This window comes from Centroberyx affinis, unplaced genomic scaffold, assembly GCF_046629955.1.
Source record: "Centroberyx affinis isolate AG114_WGS23_722 - 3 ecotype Tasmania unplaced genomic scaffold, CSIRO-AGI_Caff_v1 ptg000295l_1, whole genome shotgun sequence".
NCBI lineage: Eukaryota > Metazoa > Chordata > Actinopteri > Beryciformes > Berycidae > Centroberyx > Centroberyx affinis.
Genome location: NW_027278973.1, coordinates 80,001 through 100,000, shown reverse-complemented (window position 1 = coordinate 100,000; position 20,000 = coordinate 80,001). Strand labels below are relative to the sequence as shown.

Genomic DNA, 20,000 nt, shown 5'->3' with positions numbered 1-20,000 from the left:
ATTAAGAGTCTCATGCTCTACCGACTGAGCTAGCCGGGCTGCACAAACACCCAGCTGAAAACCCTCAGATGCGGGTCGGGTTTCTTTGTGCAACTCTTCCTCCCACCCTCCCCACCTCTTTCTGGTCGCTTCCTTACTTTTCTCTCTCTTATCTTTCCAACCCCCCCCCCCTTTCACTGTCTCTCTGTTCTGCCTGCTCTCTCTCTTACTATCCTTCCTCTTTTTCTTTACCGCTTATCCCATCGCTCCCAAAATTCCCTACTCTCTCTCTCTCTCCCTCTCCCCAACCCCTTCCTCTCCCCTCTTTTATCACAATTGATCAATGAAGTCTGTTTTTCAGACGACTGGTCATAGAGAACATAGTAGTTGCTACACAAGAAACTGCCCATTTATGCTTGAAATGCACCTTTGTCACCAATTCTCTGTGAAAATAAGGGGGACAGAGGCCACTAATCAGGATGGGAAACCACCTATTCTATAAGTCAATCAGTAACACATATGTCACCTTTTTTTTACCTGTAATTGGACCAACCAGTGTAATTTTGAAAATGCTGGAAACACAGTGGTGATACAAGTCATTCCCCCAAGTTTCGTCTAAATCCTATCAGCAATGTCTAAGATATTGTGGGTGACAGATGGATAAACTAACTAACTAACTAATGAATGAATGAGTGGAAGGAGGCTAATTCATAGAAGGTGGATTTGGGATTTTGGAAGCCAGAAGCAGGTGGAGTAAGTAAAAAGGACTGCAACCAATCCCCTCCTGGTCTAAATTCAGCGTTGTGAGAGGAAGACTTGAGACTTGGGAAAAGAGAGAAAGAACGGGAAAAAGAACGAGTGAAAGACGAGAGAGAGAGTGAGCGACTGGGAGAGCTAAGCTGAGAGGATAAGCTGTGTGGAGAGGGCGCCTGATCTCTGCGCTCTCCAACGTGGCTTTTCTGCATCCAAATCTCCCTTCCCCGTCTGCGTACTCTCTCTCTCTCTCTCTCTTTCTCTCACTCTCTCCTGATCTTTGAGCCCTTGTGAGATGCTCTCTGTGTCTAAATATTCCTCAAAGTCTAGCGCCTTATCTAACACTCCGTCGTTGTCTCTCTCCCTCCCTCTTCCTGTCGTTATCTCCCAGCTTTCCAATACGCTTTCTAGGTTTAAGTCTCCCTGTCCTGCTACAAAAGTATCTAATGCGCTGTTCTTTGTCTCTCCCTCCTCCCTCCCTCTCTCTCTCTCTCTCTCTCTCTCTCTCTCTCTCTCTAATGATCTCTGAATTCTCTAACACAGTTTCTAAGTCTCTCTCCTCATCTACAGGCATATCTAATATGTCTCTCTCCCTCTTGACTTTTGAGCTCCTTAACATGCCGTCGTATCGTGACTAATTCTCTCTCCTTCTTTTCCTCCCCCTCTCTCCAACACGTCCTCATTTCCATATCTAATACTGTCTCTCCCTCTTTCCCTCGCCCTCTCTCTCCTCCTCTCCGTCTTGTCCTCTCGCTCCCGATCTGATGCTAAGACTTCCTATTGTCGTTCGTCTTTTTAGTTCATTTCATTCATATGCTTCTCTGTCTCTCCTTCTTTGTCCTCTACCCCCCTCTCTCGCTCTCCTTTTCCTTCCCTCTCTATCTCCTCATCCCAATCATCCTCTCCATATATGTTAAACACACACACACACAAACACACACTCTCTCTCTCTCTCTGGACTTTCAGCTTCCTTGCATGTCCCTCTTACATCCATATCTAATATTCTCTCTCTCCTCCTTTCTTTTATTCATATTTATTTTAAAGGTATTGGAAAGATGGGATGACGTGCAACAAAGTTTCCGAGTTGGATTCGAACCCGCAGCATTGGGAGCGCATGGCATGAGCCGCTAGGACACAGAATCAATCCTTCTCTCTCTTTTGGCGTTTCTCTCTCTGTCGATTCTCGCCATCTTTCTCTATAAGCTCTCTAACAAATCCCTCATATACACATCTAATGCTCGCTCTCTCTCTCTCTCTCTCTCTCTCTATCCATATCTAATACTGTTGACCCCAAAACACTAAACCAGTAAAGCCATGAAACAAGGAATTAGAGAGAGAGAGAGGGAGAGAGAGAGAGAGAAGAAAAAGGGAAAATGAAGGGAGGAGAGGAGGGAGGTATGGTATGGGAGGAGGAGAGGAACAGTGGGAGGGAGAAGGGCGATGAGAGGTGAGGGAGGGAGAAAGAGAGAGGGGGGAGAGAGAGGAGGAGAGGGAAGGAGAGGAGGAGAGGAGAAGAGAGGAAAGGAGGTGATAGGAGAGAAAAGATGGAAAGAGAAGAAGAAAGGAAAGGAGAGGAAGGATAGAAGAGAGAAGAGGAAATAGAAGAGAGGGAAGGAGAGGAAAATCCATCTCATTCCCTCTTGTCCTCCTCTTTCTCTCTCCCTCTCTTTACCTTAGCCTCCCTCCCTTTGTTTCCCCATCCTCTTCCCTCCTTCCTGTCCTCCTCCTCCTCTCTCTCTCCTTTCTTTACATCTTCCCCCTTTCTCTAATTGTCAGGAATGCTGACCTCAGCTCACTTGTTTCTGTGCCAACTCTCTCTCTCTCTCTCTCTCTCTCTCTCTCTCTCTCTCTCTCTCTCTCTCTCTCTCTCTCTCACTTAATCTAATCATCACGCCATTATTTCACTCCTCCTTCCTTATCGTTTTCTCCTTCTTCTCCCCTCCATCCTCCCTCCCTCCCTCCATTCTTCCTGCGACTCTGTTGTAACCCGCTGACAACGGACAGAATGAGAAACAAATGAAGACGGAGGAGAGAAGTGGGAGGAAAAAAAAAATTGCTGAGTCATGGTTGGAAGAAAATTATTTTATCGTGATAAGGCTCCGGGGAATAATAGATTAGATTAGTGTTTTTTTCTTCCCTTTCAGCGTTGAGAGGAGACATTTGTTGATAACTGTACAATTATCAATAATGAAAAGTTGCTGAGTCACGGTTGGAGGAGAAATATTCCATCATGATAATAAATGAGATTAGGTTTTTCTCCCTCCCTTTCACTGTCAAGAAGAGAAATTTGTCGATAAGTGGAAAATTAGAAATGACAATGAAAAGTGTCTGAGTCGCGCGCCGAGGGGAATTATTTCATCGTGATAAGTCTCTATGGAATAATAAATTAGATTATATTTTCTCCACTTTTGTCAATGACAAGAATGACAATGATGAATGCAAACAAATAATGACGAAAGCTTTAGTGTGTGAGAAAGGGAGAGAGAGACGGAGAGAGAACTTGTGCGCTTTCCAATAATGTTGACATTTGTCATGATTGTTATTTTAATCTTAACAGGCCTAATCATTCTTTTTCTTACTTTTCACTCTGTTGTAATTGCCCTTGGGAATGTGCTTTGGCAATACTGCACTGTATATGGTCAAGCCAATGAAGCCTCACTGAATTGAGTTGAATTGAGAGAGACAGAGAGAGATAAATGAAACATTCTGCTTCCTATTAATCTAAAACTGAACAACTAAAATAAACGGTTCTGGGATTAATTAACACTCCTAGATCATTTTCAATCAAACATGCTTCGTAAAAACCAGAACTATCCCTTTAAAACTCCAGCTATCCCCATGTTAAAGCTTTTACTTTACTCTTCTTCACACACACACACACACACACACACACACACACACACACACACACACACTTTTAACTCCCTCATTTGAATTCACTGGATAAAAATCATAATTTCCATTGGAGTCAAATATTCCAGAGGTTCAAAGAGGACATTTAGGGATACAGAAAGCATCGTCTCCACCTCAAGGCCTGAGTGCGTTTTACTGTAGAGACTCAGCTATCAATTTTAATATTATTTTAGCCCTTTTTCCTCGACAGGCCTCAGATCTGTAAGTCTCCAAGGCTGGAAAATATATCAGGACCATCAGCTCACAAACCTCCCCAAAACCACTGATATGTAAAGCTAAGGGCTGATAAAACCCCCATGCTACTGCCAAACCTTAGCCACACAGGTGTGGAGCAACGGCCACACACACACACACACACACACACACACACACACACACACACACACACACATTTAGTTCCTGTAAATGTTAACCACATGTGTCTCTTGAGGGGGCAGTAACATTTCCCTGGTGCTATATCTGACTCTTTCCCCCTCTTCTTTGTCTTGCTCCATCTAGTCATAAATTTCACAATCCCGCCTTCACCTTGCGTTCTCTCTCTCTCTCTTTCTCTCTCTCTCTCTCTCTCTCCCTCTCTCTCTCTCTCACACAGTCTTTGTCTCTGTCTCTCCGTCATGCACACTGATGGTTTGGTTGAGGAGAATAAAAATGAGAGGATGAGAGAGAGGGAGATAGACAAAGAAAAAGGACAGAAGGAGGCAGAGAAAAAGAGATTGGGAGAGAGAGAGAGAGAGAAAGAGAGAGAGAGAGAGACAGACAGACAGACAGACAGACAGACAACAAGACAGAGAGAAAGATAGATGGGGAAAGGCAGAGTGAAGAGAGCTGGGATCATCTTGATCTACAGTCTCCTGCCTAAGTTGTAGCTGGAGGTCAAAGGGCAAAGAACAGGAAGCATTTCGAGGGATGAACACACACATATTCTCTCTCTCTCTCACACACACACACACACACACACCATGGGTGCATGTACGTACATACAAAGAGAAATTCTACTTGTACTTGTGTATTCTACTCTCCTCTCTCTTTTTCCTCCAATCCCTCCATCTATCTTTCTGTCTTCCTGTGCTCCGTCTCACTCCATCACCCTCTCAGTCTGTCTCTCTCTTTCTATCCATCTCCCTCTCACCAACTCTCTCTCTCGCTCTCTCTCGCTCTCTGACCCTCTGTATTCTCTCTCATCCACCACTTCTTGTGCTACATGTTCAGGGATTTAATGGAAGGTAAACCGGCCTCGACTTAGTTTACTTCCCTATTCCATTTCCTTTTCAACATCTATTTGAATGTAATTTAAGACCAATGTCAAAATGAAAACAACTGTCAACCTATCAGAATATACTGTAGGCCTTTTTTGTTTACACCTGTGGTTGTTGGCTTTATGGCAACCGGAGTTAATAATCGTTTTATTTACTACATCACTGATTCATACACACACACTTTCATTTCATTCTGCCTCTCTCCCTCAGTAGCAGTGTGTGTGTATGTGTGTGTGTGTGTGTGTGTGTATGTGTGTGTGTGTGTGTGTGTGTGGTACTCTGAGGGAGCAAGCTAAAAATACTACACCAGCCTCAGCCCACGGGATGGCTTCACCACACACACACACACACACTCACACACACACACACTCACACTCACTCACAGACACACAGGGGAATAGTGAGGAAATCTCGGCTGTGATCCATCATTGAGGGACTGAAAATTATGACACCACAGAGAGAAAGAGAGACGGACAGACAGAGAGAGAGAGAGAGAGAGAGAGAGAGAGAGAGAGAGAGAGAGATATTGAGAGGGGAGCAAAAACCACACACACCATCCCACACCCCCTACACACACACACACACACTCACACAGCAGACAGTAGAGTCTCTGTGTTGTCAGTAACCACCTCCGAGACCCCGAGGTGTCATAAAAGACTTCAAACAGGACGGAGCCAGAGATGAAGGGATGAAGGGAGAAAGAGAGAGAGAGTGTGATGCATGTTCTAATGACTTGACTTGATACAGCCACTCTGTCTCGCTCTCTCACTCACTTTCTCTTACACACACACACACACACACTCTCTCTCTTGCAAGTATAGCAAAGTGTTCCATCGTATTGAACGCTTTCAGCTGCCTCTATTCACCAAGTGGATTTTCCATAATATTCAATAAAAGGAAATCTTTCGCCATAGGAAGAGTTGTTACACCCAATCTATTCAGGCATTTTTGAGGATGAAAACTGCATTATTATTATGTGAACAGCAGTTTCCTTTTACATTTTGAATTGGGGAGAAGTGAAAGTGCCAGCAGCTCTATTTAAAAGTAAACTCTACAGTCTCACATAGGCACTGATTTATTAAGGGGAAAGAAAGTGTGGAGAACAGGATGGGTTATCAGTGTGTATGGTGTGTGTTATGCCGTGTGTGTGTGTGTGTGTGTGTGTGTGTAAGTGAGTGTGTGTGATTGTGGTCACAAATATGCAGAAGCGCCTACAATGAAAATTAGTAGGTGTGTGTGCATGTAATATATGTGTAGGATCCTCATAAATCTCTCTCTCTGTCTGACACTGATTTCCCCAGGAATGTATCGGCCACAACCGCTGATCAAACAGCCAGTTACTATAATAAGAGATGGAGGGAGGCGCTGAGGGAAGGAGGAGAGAGGGGAGAAGTAGAAAGAGGGATAGAGAGAGTAGAGAAGGTGGAAAGGAAGAGAAGAGTGTATTTGAAATGGTTCTGTCTTGCTTAAAAAGAACCTTTTCTCTTTATTTCACACACAGGAATATTCGTTACATCTGTTGTGCTCTGTGGCTCTGACCTTTGACCTGCTTACTATTAATAATGTTGATCTAGGAAAGGTTGTTCTATTGTTACACTGATTGTAAGCTGCTCTGGATATGAACATCAAATAAATGCCAAATATAAAAGAGAGAGAGAGCGCGGGGAAACAAGTGAAAAAGAGAAGAGAGGAGAGTGACAGACAGGAAGAAGGAAAGAAGAAGAGGGGAAGATGTACAGGAGGGAGATGAGTGAAGAGGAAATCCACTTAACTCCCAGTAGGCTCATCCACTCAGGGATTGGTTAATTCACTAGACCCACGAGAACCTTTACTGTGTGTGTGTGTGTGTGTGTGTGTGTGTGTCTGTGTGTGTGAATGGGCCCCTGTGCGGAACCACAGTGGCATTTGGTCATGTTTATATCCTTGTTTTTGGCATGGGTGAGTGTGTACATATAGGTGTGTGTGTGTGTGTGTGTGTATGCGTGCGTGTGTGTACACGCTTGTGTGCATGTGTGCTAAATTTGTATTCATACCAGAGGGGTGAAGTGTGTGTGTGTGTGTGTGTGTGTGTGTGTGTGTATATATATATGTATGCAGCCAGTAAATTTAAGTAAATACAAATTCATATGAAAGAGCTGTCACCAGAGATTTGAAATGTGTGTGTGTGTGTGTGTGTGTATGTGTGCTGTGGTGTGTGTAGGAGGGGTAGGTTAATCCTAAATTTACCCTTGGTGGTCGAAGGACTGTGGTCACATCTGGACTCAGTTTCTCTCTCCTTCTCTTCTTTCTCTCATTTCTCTCTCTCTTCCCCTTATCGTTTACTCTCTCCCTCTCTCTTTGCCTCCTTCCCTTCCTTGCCTCACCTTGCCTCCTTCCTTTGCTTCTCATCTTTCCTTCTCCTCTCCTCCGCTCCTCTCATTCAAACAACTGACCAAAATTCAATCTTTCCCGGTGTTCAGTTGCATATCAAAGTGTGTGTGTGTGTGTGTGTGTGTGTGATCCTACCTGTTGCTTGAGCTGTTGTACCAGACTATCTTTCTCTCTCTTCAGCCCTGCCACCTCTTCTTGGGTTTTCTTCTTCTTGGACGAGGAGAGCTCCAGCAGGGCGATGTTGGCGTCTTTCTCGCTGATGGCTGCCAGCAGCGCCTCCTGTCTGCAGGGAGGAGAACACACACATCAATCAGTCAGTTTAGTCAGTAATACTTTCGACAGGCGCTCCAAGAAACGATGTCAAACGGCAGCGATTGGTAGCAAATGGCAATTGCTTCATACCAAAGGAGAGCAAAGAGACAAGAGAGGATAAGACGTAACATTGGTGAGTCCAGCTTTCTCTGGACGGAACAAAGTTTCGACTTGCCCCTTCCTGTGTGCAGAGAAGCCTCTATACCCGACACCAGAATTTCAGTTTGGGGCGAACAGGGCGAATCTACAGCGTCTCAATCAGAGGGGATGGATCGCTCTTCTCTATTGCAGCCCTGCTTTGTGATTTAGGATGATAAAACGGGTGTATTTTCACATAAAATCCTTGCCTAGTTTTTTTTTTTTGCGATTTTGTCAACTTGTCCTGTATGCAGAGAGAATTACACACATGTAGTTACTAACAATGTGATACTTATGGGAGATTCTCTTTCTGCTTGCTTCAGAGGTCGGGCTCTCAAGAGACTAGGCCACCCTGCTCCCCCCCAAAGCAGTGGCAGCACATATGTGGATCCACAGTTAGTCAATTTAGTAATTAATCACATTTTAGTAGGGGTCTGAATTCCCTTTCTTTGGATGACTGATTTTGTGGTTAAGCTTGAATCGTGCCAAAGGAGAGAGGGGGGCAGAGATTGTGTCAAACAAGAGAATAAGAATGCTCAATTAAATGCAATTCAATTCAATTTAATTTAATGGCTGGTATTATCATGCCATTTGACATGTGCTGCCAATGCAAAAAAAAGTTCTCTCTCTTTGTCTGTCTTCCTCCTTTTTCTCTTTCTAATTTCTCAGTTCTCTCTTTTCTTCTCTCTCTTTATATATGTATATATATACAGTATATCTATATCTATATATATATATATATTTCTCTCACTCTCTCTGTTTCTATACTTGTCTCTCATCTCTGTCTCTATCCGTCCGTCTCTTCACCCTCCTGTCTCTCTCTCTCTCTCTCTCTCTATCTCTCCCCCCTCCCTGAACGGTCAGGCTGACAGATAGATAGCATTCCATGTGGTCGGGAAGCAACAAGCCGCATCCCATCCATCCCATCCATCCCATCCACTCCAGATCCGGCCGAGCCGCCGCTGAGGACACCCAGGGCTCGGAATTCTCGGAATCCTGTCCTTCAGCTTCCAGAAGGAATCTAAATCACACCGGATCTCCCACAATCCCACATGGCTCGAAGATTTGCCACACACACAATCTCGCTCGCATGCACGTAAAGATGCAAACACACACTCAGAGATAAATGCATGTGTGCAGTGGAAACACACGCATATGAACAAACAGAAATACACGTAAACTGCTTCTGTCCTTGTCGCTCTGCCTTTCTCTCTATATATTCATGCATTGCTTTTTTTTTTTTTTACATTTTACATTTTACGCATTTACCTAATCTTATCCAGAGAGACTTACAACAAGTGCAATGGAATAAGCTTCAATTTCTAGATCACCAACATTACAAGCACCTAAAATAAATGTCATAACAGTCATGTGAAGAAACAGAACTATAGCTGCTATCAGCATTGTGATGTCCGGAAACAGCTCAGTCTTTTAGTTTTGAGAATAATGGGGAAAGAAGGAAGGAGAAAAAAAAGGAAAAAGAAGGAAGGTGGAAAGAGGAAGAAGAAGATGGTGAAGATGAAGAGGAATTCATTAACTGAATAAGCCATACGAGAACTAGGTGACCCTTGAGGTTGTTTAGCATTATGAACAAGAGTTTGAACACTAACCATCAGGGGCAGAAAATGAGGATTTTCACCAACAATAATGATAGATAGATAGATAGATTACGGTAGTGCTCTGTGTATTATGGCTTTGTTATTGAGGTCTGAGAGATTAGGGGTGGGAAGGCCAATGATCTTGGATGCGTTGTGTAATTGTTAAATCTTAATTCCTGAGATACATTTCTGATAATTAATATTGTTCATCTGGACAAAATATGGATGTTTTTAAAATTATTTTCACCAAATTTTTTTTACACTATAAGCAAGATACTGATACTGATGGTCAAATATCCCCAAATTCCTATCGACTGCAATTGGTTACAAGACCAAAACTTCAAAATATTGCCAAAAATTCATGCATGTAAGAAGACATACACATTCAAACACACACACACACACACACATCCAGATACCCCCACACCCACAAATCCACACTGACGCAGGCCCTCTCTTTCGCTTTCTCTCTTCTTCCACTTTCTCTCTCTTTCTCTCATACTCACACACTATTACTCTCTGTCTCTCTCTCTCTCGCGCTCTCTCTCTCTCTCACACACACACACACACACACACACACACACACACACAGTTATAGTGGTGCAGTGTGGAATGCAATGATGAGAGCGTCTAAATGAAGACAGATTAGATGTTTGGACTGTGTGAGGACCCACAGATTCCTCGGTCAACCTCACTGACCACGCTGTCATTGTCAAGTGTCCCATCATGCATCTGTACTGCAGCTATCCTGTCTCAGTGGGAGCTGAACGGTTAGGAGCAAGGCCTTGTGACTGGAGGGTTGCCGGTTTGATTCCCTGGGATTGTCTGGTCAGAGACAAATACTGTCCAACTGCTCACTGGTGATTAAGTAGAAGACTGAGGTTGTACTGGGCAGCTTTGTTCAAAATAGGGATCAATGAGCATTATATAATTAAAGGTTCTATTGTATTTGTTTTGTTTTGTATTTGGTTCTGCAAAGAAAACATGCCTTCGATATTTAAAACACATTTAGATATGGTGGAAAAAGTATGTGGTTGTTCTTTAGAATTCACAGTATCTGCATTTTGAAACAAGAAATTATAAGACATTGGACTTAACTGTAACAGGTTAGTCTTTTCCACTGAGCCTATACTTGGAAACTGTTTAATCAATGCAACCGGGACTGAACAAACAGGAAGTAAATGATCGCGCCAAACCACTTCTGATGACTCAGACAGACGACCCCGCAACGGCTGGAAGACACCTTGATGAGAAGAAACGATGGAACTTGACTACATGTTGTTTTAGTGAAATTTTTTATTGATGGACGCTGCAGTACTCCTGTTCCTGCTTTGTTGACTTTGGCTTACGTTACATTGAAAGACTGAGTCTTAACTCACTGCTACTTCATTGATTGTGACAATTTTATTTGTAATCCCCTACCAGCCTAAGGTTTCATTAAGCAACTTACCACCAAGCTAAACACATTTCAGCTTTCTTTTATTACCTTGACTCGATCATGCAAGGATGGATGTTGATCTGGAAGATGCTGTGGCAAGTTAGATGTGTTTGACCCATTGGCAGCCACTTTTCGTCTGCATGTATTGCAAATTGGATATCAGTCTTCTTCAACAACCCTCTGGTCATTTAAGAGGAATCCAAAATGCTCTTTCTCTTCATCAGTGTGTTGACCACTTAAAGACATTTTAACTTTCAAACCCACATGAGGTCCTGGACCTGGATGTTTTACACCATGGTGAAATTTGTGGTCATAATATTTCCTTCCTTTCGTTCCAGATTATGAGATAGGTACTGGAACACTGTCACACTCTTACTCAGTGTCTTTTTTATGCAAACAATCTGATACACACACACACATGCACACACACATATACACGCTAATGGAACATTAGTCTTGTTAAAGCTAACAGTGCGTCCAGTTTTATGCCATATCTGAGAGTTACCTGCCAGCACACGACGCTTATAAACCCCAGTGATAAAATGATATTTATTCCAGATGCACTCTTCTCGTTCTGTGCCTCTCCATGGTTTTCCCTTCATCTCTCCGTCTTAAAACACACACTCGTATAAAACACACTGGGCACCTCAGTGTGCAGAGCTAAACACATGCTTATGACTAGTGCTGGTTGTGGCTACTGCTGTTCTATGGGATCATTAAAAAAAACAGCTTAAAGTGCCGCGCTCTTTTACTTACTTTACTTTTCCTTTAAATTTGGCGACATCTTTGTTGCTCAGCGCTCATTGCTGCTGTGTTTCTGTACTGCACTTCCCACAGATCACCTGTCAATTTTTTATGTACTTCACGATCTTTCATGAACTTGGTATAGGTTGAATTACTATTGTGTTGTATTGTGTTGTATCAATTGTCGTTCACAGATTGAAAGTGGTTTTGAAATTGAATATTGAAAATGTCACAGAAAAAATAAACTATTAACAAATAAACTTTATTTTATTTCTTTCTACTTCCCTCTCCCCTTTTCTCTCTCTCTCATCAACTCTCTTTACGCCTTGCTCTCCCCTCCCCTGCATTTCTCCTCTCTCTCTCTTCAACTTCCTCCCTTTTCTTTGTCATTCTTTCTATCCCTCCGCCCTTCTCTCTCTCTCTCTCTCTCTCTCTCTCTCTGTATAGAGACGACAGGAGGAATTCTTTCCGTAGTTTGGCGGTCGTGTGCCATGATGTCATCGCTGCGACAGAGTAGACACTAAGCAGACACACACAAACACACCAGGCACCTGACCCCAACCCCAACCCACACACACACACACACACACACACACACACACACACACACAGGGGGGCCCTATCCTTCCTAAAACCACTTAAGGCCCCTCACTTTATCAGAGACACTAATGCCTGGACTTAGATCACTCACATATTCCTATACACACACACACACACACACACACACACACACACACACACACACACACACACACACACACACACACGCACGCTCCAGAGCAGCTTCCAGTGTGTGCTGCGTTATCTCTTCTATACTGTCACCCTCTACTACAATCTACAGTGTGTGTATGTGTGTGTGTGTCAGTGAGTAGGAGTGTGTAGGAAGATACACTTTTGTCTGATAAAATGTGTGTGTTCATGTGACAGTTGTGTGTGTGTGTGATAGCATGTGTTTCTGTACATGTGTCAGTGTGTGTGTGTGCTTATAAGGATGTACTTACTTATGTGTGTGTGTGTGTGTATAAGAGTGAAGTCTGCATGTTGACAGATTGTGTGTGTTCCTGTCCCTCTGTGTGTGTATATGCATGGGTTTTTCTGTGCATTTCTCTGTGTGTGAGAAAGAGTGTGTGTCCCTGTGTGTGTGTGTGTGTGTGTGTGTGTGTGTGTGTGTGTGTGCTGTGTGTATTAAGTAGATCCAGTCCTGTGTGACATTGCCCAGTCTCTGTCTAAGACAAACACAGAGCTATTTTAGAAATAATCCTCTGCTTCTGCTCTCTGTTTCCTTCTGAACAAAGCAGCTCCCATTGTTTCCTCTGACACTGTCTGCTCTGGTTACAGAGGAGGGGGCTGTGGGACACCAGAGTTTACTCTTTAACCCCTAGAGGAGGTGAAGTGTGTCGAACCCCACCACATTTCTGTGATGGGAGGTGCCTAGTTCATGAACACAACAATATCCAACTAGTTCCAGGCTATCTGGAAGTCTTAGAGAGCCAGATTGAAGACTTGTTAAGACCTTTTGAATGCTACCTGGACTTGAATTTAAGACAAACAAAACAAAGCAAGGCTATTTCTGATTAAAGTAGTAATTGCATGGTGGAAAAAACACAAGACCTCTATTAAATATATACTTATTAAGATCTGATAATTATTTCGAGACCTTTAATACTTTTTAATATCATTTCTGCTTTTTAAAGCCCTGCAGACACCCTTTTTCACCAAACACTTGAAAAAACATTGAAAACATCAAATTGCAGGGCAGCAGGATAGCATAGTGAGTAGAGAGATTTCCTACTATTTCACATTATTATTGTTATTACTATTATTATTATTATTATTATTATCATTATTATTATTATTATTATTATTATTATGGTTAAAATCTCTGGTGCTTGGTTGAAACTGTATGAATGTGCATACCGCACACTCATAACGCTGACTCCTGCTCACAGCTTTTGTTGTAGTGTATGTCAGGAAGAAAAAGAGAGAACGAAGGAGGAGAGAAACAGTGTGTGGAATAACTTGTTAATAGACAAATGAAAAAAAAGAAGTGAATAAAGGAGAGAGGAGAGGAGGTGAGAGGAGTGCAACAGAGATAAGAAGAAGGAGGTACAGGAGGGCACAGCTGGCTCTCAGTGGTAGGTACTACTGCCTCCAGGCAACAGACACACACACACACACTAAAAAACACAATTCAATGGATCCAGTGCCATTACAAACATAAATGTATGTTGGTGAAAACGTCCAAGTTTAAAAATCAGACTGACAGGCACAAATATATGAAAACCCCATTCATTTTCCCCATAGAGAAATTATTTTAGATAGGAAAGGGCAAGATGATGACATCACTGAGGACAAGAATCAGTCTGTAGGCCCTTTGAGGATGGAGCTGGTAAGGTTCTATATCTCACTATGAAGTCACAATAACAGACTCCTTGACAAGTGGACACTGAGTTGGAAACGCGTTATTCCACCAACACATGAAGTCCAACACACATGGAAACTTCAGGTATGGATGTAGGTACAAACATTGTTGACAACAACACACGGACCATGTGGAATCCACATGGAATCCAGCAGGACTCGGAAGACCGGAGCAGGACAGGTGAGTGAGAATTAAAATACACATAAACATGTTCATAAACACACAGAGACACACACACACACACCACGGTCTATATATAAATATTCTTACAACTGTTTGATGAAGTACAGAAGTACCAAGACTGTATTTTCTTGTTCAGCTTCCGTTGCCTCTTGTATTATTCTTTGGGAATGCTCCTCATTAAAATGCTCAGAGCATCTTCTGCAGTTGATACATGTGTCTACTTCATATAGACCCAGACTGATAAGCAAGTATTTAAATTCAAGGCCATAATTAACGGTTTAGTTATGTGTTTGTATGTGTTGTGTTGACTGCATGACTATGAATGTAACGACTGCTTTTTACAAATATTCCCCCCGGGTTCACCAGTTCTCCCACGGGAGACACTCCTGACTCCACCTTCCTCTCTGGCTCCTGGGAACTTTCAGGCCCCCCCTCTCCTCCCGGCACCTGAGGAATTCCAGGTAGTCCAGGGTGAAGTGCTGTCCAGCACTTCATGTGACTACCTGGTTCAGGTGTTCAGGGGAGAGGGGTGTTTCGGCAAAGTTGCCCAGTGCCTGAAGACGGCCACGGCCACAACAGTGGCTGTGAAGGTCCTCAAGAGGGGGGCCAATGCCCTAAAGGACTTCAACAGAGAGGTAGATCATTTTATTCTTTTTGATGATAACACTCATGAAAGTTTTGGGTAACATCTTCCAAATTTTGCTTGGTCTATTAAAATGTGTATCATGAAGTGTTTATACCTAGCCAATGAACCTGGCTAACTTCTCATCTTCTCTCCCCAGCGGGCCATGCTGGAAAAAGTCTGCATCTTGGATGCAGACAAGTGTCACTTGGTGCAGTGGCACGAGGGTTTCCTGCACCAAGGACACCCCTGTCTAGTGTTCGAGATGCTGGACAAGAGCCTCCAGGACTTCATGGAGGCGAGAAACCAGCCCCTGTCTCTCGTTGAAATCAGACCAGTCCTGAAGCAGCTGGCCCAGGCTTTTTCAGGCTTGAAGTCAATAGGGCTGATCCACGCAGACCTCAAGCCAGACAATATCATGCTGGTGAACTGTGTGGATCAGCCCTTCAGAGTCAAACTCATTGACTTTGGTCTGGCCACTCCTGCCTCCACAGTGAGGCCTGGAGACATCTTCCAGTCTCTGTGGTACAGGTATGTTCTACTGGGAGTTTCCTAGCACTACTGTAAATGAATAGCTGAGGTTCTGTCATTCCTCTGTAGCTTCGAGGAAAAATGTTTAATTTGACTGTAATTCACAGTTTGTGTCAACGTTTAGTGCTGATATAGTGTAGTCCTGTGTCTGGATTGGTACTATGTCAGATGTTGTATTCTTGGTCTTCAAATCTCAGTAACATTTCTTATGTTTGGCTCTTGTCTTCCACCCTCAGGGCTCCAGAGGTCCTCTTGGGCCTGCGAGCCACCGAGGCTATTGACATGTGGGCCCTCGGGTGCATCACGGCCTACATGTTCCTGGGTCATGACCTGTATATGTCTGGCAATGAATATGAAGCAGTAAGTAATATAATATACCTATACTTGATTTACTCTACAGGTACTCTAAGGTGGTTTCCACCACAGACAAGTCTCCACACCCATGTGGAGATGTGATGTAGAATGTAGGCTGATGTGATGCTGTATTGTCTTTCCAGATCAGATTCATTGTAGAGGCACAGGGACTCCCAGACCAGCACCTGCTGGATGCTGGTCTCTACACCCGCTGGTTCTTCAGACGTGGCCGTGGAGGGGTCTGGAGGCTGAAGGTATTGTGACACCCTCCTGCTTTGGCTCTGTCTGGACAGGGTGTTTGTTTTTTTCCAGAAGATCCAACAATCCTTTTAAAATTAAAACATGTGTGAAGAAGTATGTCATATATATTCTGTGTTTCTTTAGACACCAGAGGCGTTCAACTGTGAGATGGGCATTGAGTCCATAGAGAACAGGACTAACATCTTTGATCGGCTGGGTGAATTGCTACAAGTAGGTGGTCCCTGTTTTCTTGTATAAAAAAGATTTCCTTCCTTCCTTTCATTTGGCACTTGACAAGTCTTGTAACATTTGCTATGATTACCAATTAGATAGATCAACAGATTAATAGTGTTTATTTGCTCTGTTTCCATGAACTGTGAAGTGAATTTGACTGAACTGTCACTGACTTTGTTTCTAAATCCAGCTCTACCCAGACGAGGCAGTTGAGTGCAAGGATGTGTGGGCGTTCGCAGGCCTCATGGAATGGATGATGGAGGTTGATGCTGAGCGGAGAGCCACGCCCGGCGACGCTCTGCAGCATCCCTTCCTCACCATGAGCCACCTGGAGGACTCCTACGCCACCAGCTCTCAGTAAGTGTGTGTGTCTGTGTGTGTGTTAGCAGACAAAGCAAATGGTTGGACAGGTGCTTGATTGATGGATAGAGGGAAGGATGATAGGATTGATTGATTGATTGATGTATGATTGATGGAATAATTGATTAATTGTCATACTTCTTGCAGTGTGAAAGACTCCTTCATGGCCATGAAGGCTTTCTGTCATGACAGCACATCAGCCACAACTGACTCTGATAACAGAGCTTCAGTCACTAGTGTCCCGGTTGACAAGGTAACTACCACCTCTGTCCCGGTTGACGAGACTTCAACTACCACTGTCCCGGTTGACAAGGCTTCCATCACCTCTGTCCCGGGTGACGAGACTTCTTCTACCGCTGTCCCGGTTGACAAGGCTTCCATCACCTCTGTCCCGGTTGACGAGACTTCAACTACCGCTGTCCCGGTTGACAAGGCTTCCATCACCTCTGTCCCGGTTGACGAGACTTCAACTACCGCTGTCCCGGTTGACAAGGCTTCCATCACCTCTGTCCCGGTTGACGAGACTTCAACTACCGCTGTCCCGGTTGACAAGGCTTCCATCACCTCTGTGCCGGTTGACGAGACTGCAACTACCACTGTCCTGGCTGACAAGGCATCCACTACCTCTGTCCCAGTTGACAAGACCACTACGATTGCTACCACTGTCCCAGCTGACGGGGCTTCCACTTCCACTGACCCGGCTGATGAGGCTTCGACCGCTATCTCCACTGAGGTCAAGAAAAAAAGTAAGATACAAGTCCAAATTTCATCTGTACAGGTGTATTATTTCTGATTCATATTATATTTCCTACTGTTGAGCGAAGGGTGATCATTTTTCTAAACTTCACATTTTGTTTAACTTGCAGAGTTCAGACCTCTTAAAAAGATGCGCCGATTCCTCCACAGACTAAGGAAGGCCTTCCATCGCTGCTTTCCCCATGCTGAGGAGTAACAGGCTCCATTTATACTGCTGCTGAAGTTCCAGTTCAGATTTTTCCCACCAGACCATCACATCTGAGCAAAACATCAGAACTCAGCACTAAGACCTGCAGTGTGAATATAGCAGCTTCATGAGGGCAAAATAATAATAATTAAAAAAAAAGTCTTTGCCCCTAACAAATGGTTTAATTGTGCTGTTTACATTCTTGTATATGTAGATCTTGTATCTTTGCTTCAGATTCACTGCAACAAATAATAACAAGCACACCCACATTTAGGATACATCTATTACAAAATAGAAGTGGTGTTAAAAATACTATTCCTTTGATCAAATAGATTTGATCAAACTCTCACTTAGGTGAAGGGATGACAACATTGGGAAACACACACGCATAAATTGACCTTTACCTGCTTGTAATGCAAAGTTTCCCTCCCATGTGGCACCTTGAGAAGCCCATCATGTCGAGCAATTTCCAATGTTTTCTAAATTTCCAACCAGTCGTAGTCACTGTTTCCCATTATTCCATTATTATTAACATCAAAAAATCAAGGTTCAGGTCCAGGAAGCCCCACCCTGCCCACATTGCTTTATCAGTGCCACAGCTGGCAGATAGTTGGAAAAGGCCACAGCTTAGAGAGCAATCAAGCTCTCAACACAATGAAGACTCGTCCCAAAACTGAATAAGTCAACCAGAACAGCAGATACTGTCACACTGACCAGAGAAAACACTAAGAGCAGCGGCCAATAATGCAGTGAGCCTTTGTGTTATATGGATCTTTGGTTGTATTAAATATGTATACTGTAGATAATATGCTTATTTTACTTTTGCTTGTAAAACAGCATGGGACCTATTGTTACTATGTACTATAATGGAAGCAAGGGTTCTACACAATAGAAATACTGCAAACACTACGGAAAAGGCTTCAGAGTATTTGACTTTTGCACATTCTATTGTGGATCCATTTTTTTATGTAGAATTACAAGACACACAAAACAAAATAGTTATGGAAACAAAAATTCCAATATTATAATAGGCATTATACAACAGTTAGTTCCGGTCGAGTAATTTGATTGGACAAGAGACATTAACCCTAACCCCAACTAACCCTAACCCTAACCCTAACCCTAGCACTTCTAGCAGACAATACAGTGTTGTGCAACAAACAAATGCTTATGATATATTCCCAATACACGTCTACACAAAACTCTAACTTCATTTTCACCTAGTAGGCTAGTGACAGTGCAAATATGGATACATCTGACCTTAATTATGAACGGTCATCAGAGAAGGAAGATTGGGAAGAAAGTAGCTGAATTTGTCTGTGCTAACCCCAAAGTAGCAGCTAGCCTGCAGTCGGGAAACAGTTTACTGTATCTGTTGCTTGGCAACACTTGGTAATGGAGTCCAGCGGGAACTGTTTTTGTTGGCGGAGATGAATAAAAGACAAAAATCATCTGTTGTCTCAAATTGCCATTACTTTGTTTATATAACTGTTGTGTAAAAGCAATATCACATATCTTCCTTCCTGTGACCCAATCACAGCCGTGCTGATATATGTGATATTACTTAAATACATTTGCAACTATAACTAATGCGGACACACACACTGTCACACATAGAGGGGAGAGAGTTAGATGCTGGTGATCGGCTTGAGTGTTTTCTATCAAATTCCAATTATCAAATTCGTTCCATTATTATTCATAATTGTGTTATTCTCACTTTCATTCCTTAAATAGGGAACTACAGAACAAATCATGGTCCATTTTGACTCATGAAGGAACGCAACATCTTGCTCTTCATTAGTGACGATTCCATATTTTTGTCATATCTTTGTTGGTCTTTTTGGCTGGAGCGCAACAGCGGGGCCAGCCCTATAAACGCGAATGTCTGTCACTCACTCACTGACTGACTGACTGACTGACTGACTGACTGACTGACTGAGTGATGAAGTTACACCATTGGTCGGCCGTGGCACATGGCACACCCATACACAGTCCAGCCATATACTAGGTTTAGACCTAGTCTTGTTAGGCTTCACTGTGGTTCGTTCTTCCATGGTTGTGCACATGAACCTGAAAGAAGTTCTGAACTCAAGGGTGTGTGTGGAGAATTTCCACCAAAACAGAGAGAACAGACCTGACTGCTTGTTTAGAAAGCTTGAAATGTCAGCAGCCATTGCGGTAACAGTGGAGTGATTGGCACTGATCAACAACACTGCTGAACCCCTGCTGATGACTGTCACCAGGTCTTGGTGTCCTGCTTGTGCTTTTGTGCATTGGTAACTCCACTTCCTGGATAAAACCTGATTCTCACACTGCTGAGCAACCTGGGCTTTACAGTAGGTCCAGACTAGTCTCTGGCAGACAGGAGTCTGACTGAACATGTAGGAGTGATGGAAACTGATCTTTTTACCTCTTTTACAGAGTTTGAACTTCCTCTAAGTACCTTTAGTTAATAAAAAAAAAAAAATTGGGGGGTGGATTTACTGTAGTTCATCTCTTGTAACACTACAATTTTTACACAGAGAGATTAACGTTTGACCACAAGTGAAGTAAATACTGCAATCCAATGACAGGGAGTGCCATATGTTATGTATGTATGTTGTATGCTCT

At 43.2% G+C, this 20,000-nt stretch overlaps 1 protein-coding gene and 1 non-coding gene across 2 annotated transcripts in view; both read right to left on the bottom strand.

Annotated features, from left to right (window-relative positions):
- Positions 1 to 39, bottom strand: part of trnak-cuu (transfer RNA lysine (anticodon CUU)) — a 73-nt gene extending 34 nt beyond the window's left edge. Inside the window, exon 1 of the tRNA in view lies at positions 1 to 39. This exon is cut by the window's left edge and continues 34 nt beyond it. This is a non-coding gene — a tRNA (tRNA-Lys).
- LOC139640827 (ELKS/Rab6-interacting/CAST family member 1-like) overlaps positions 1 to 20,000 on the bottom strand; it is a 102,111-nt gene that overhangs the window by 3,804 nt on the left and 78,307 nt on the right. The window contains exon 17 of the mRNA XM_071515005.1: positions 7,407 to 7,554. Coding sequence (XP_071371106.1) covers positions 7,407 to 7,554 — 148 coding nt within the window. The remainder of the gene's footprint in view (positions 1 to 7,406; positions 7,555 to 20,000) is intronic.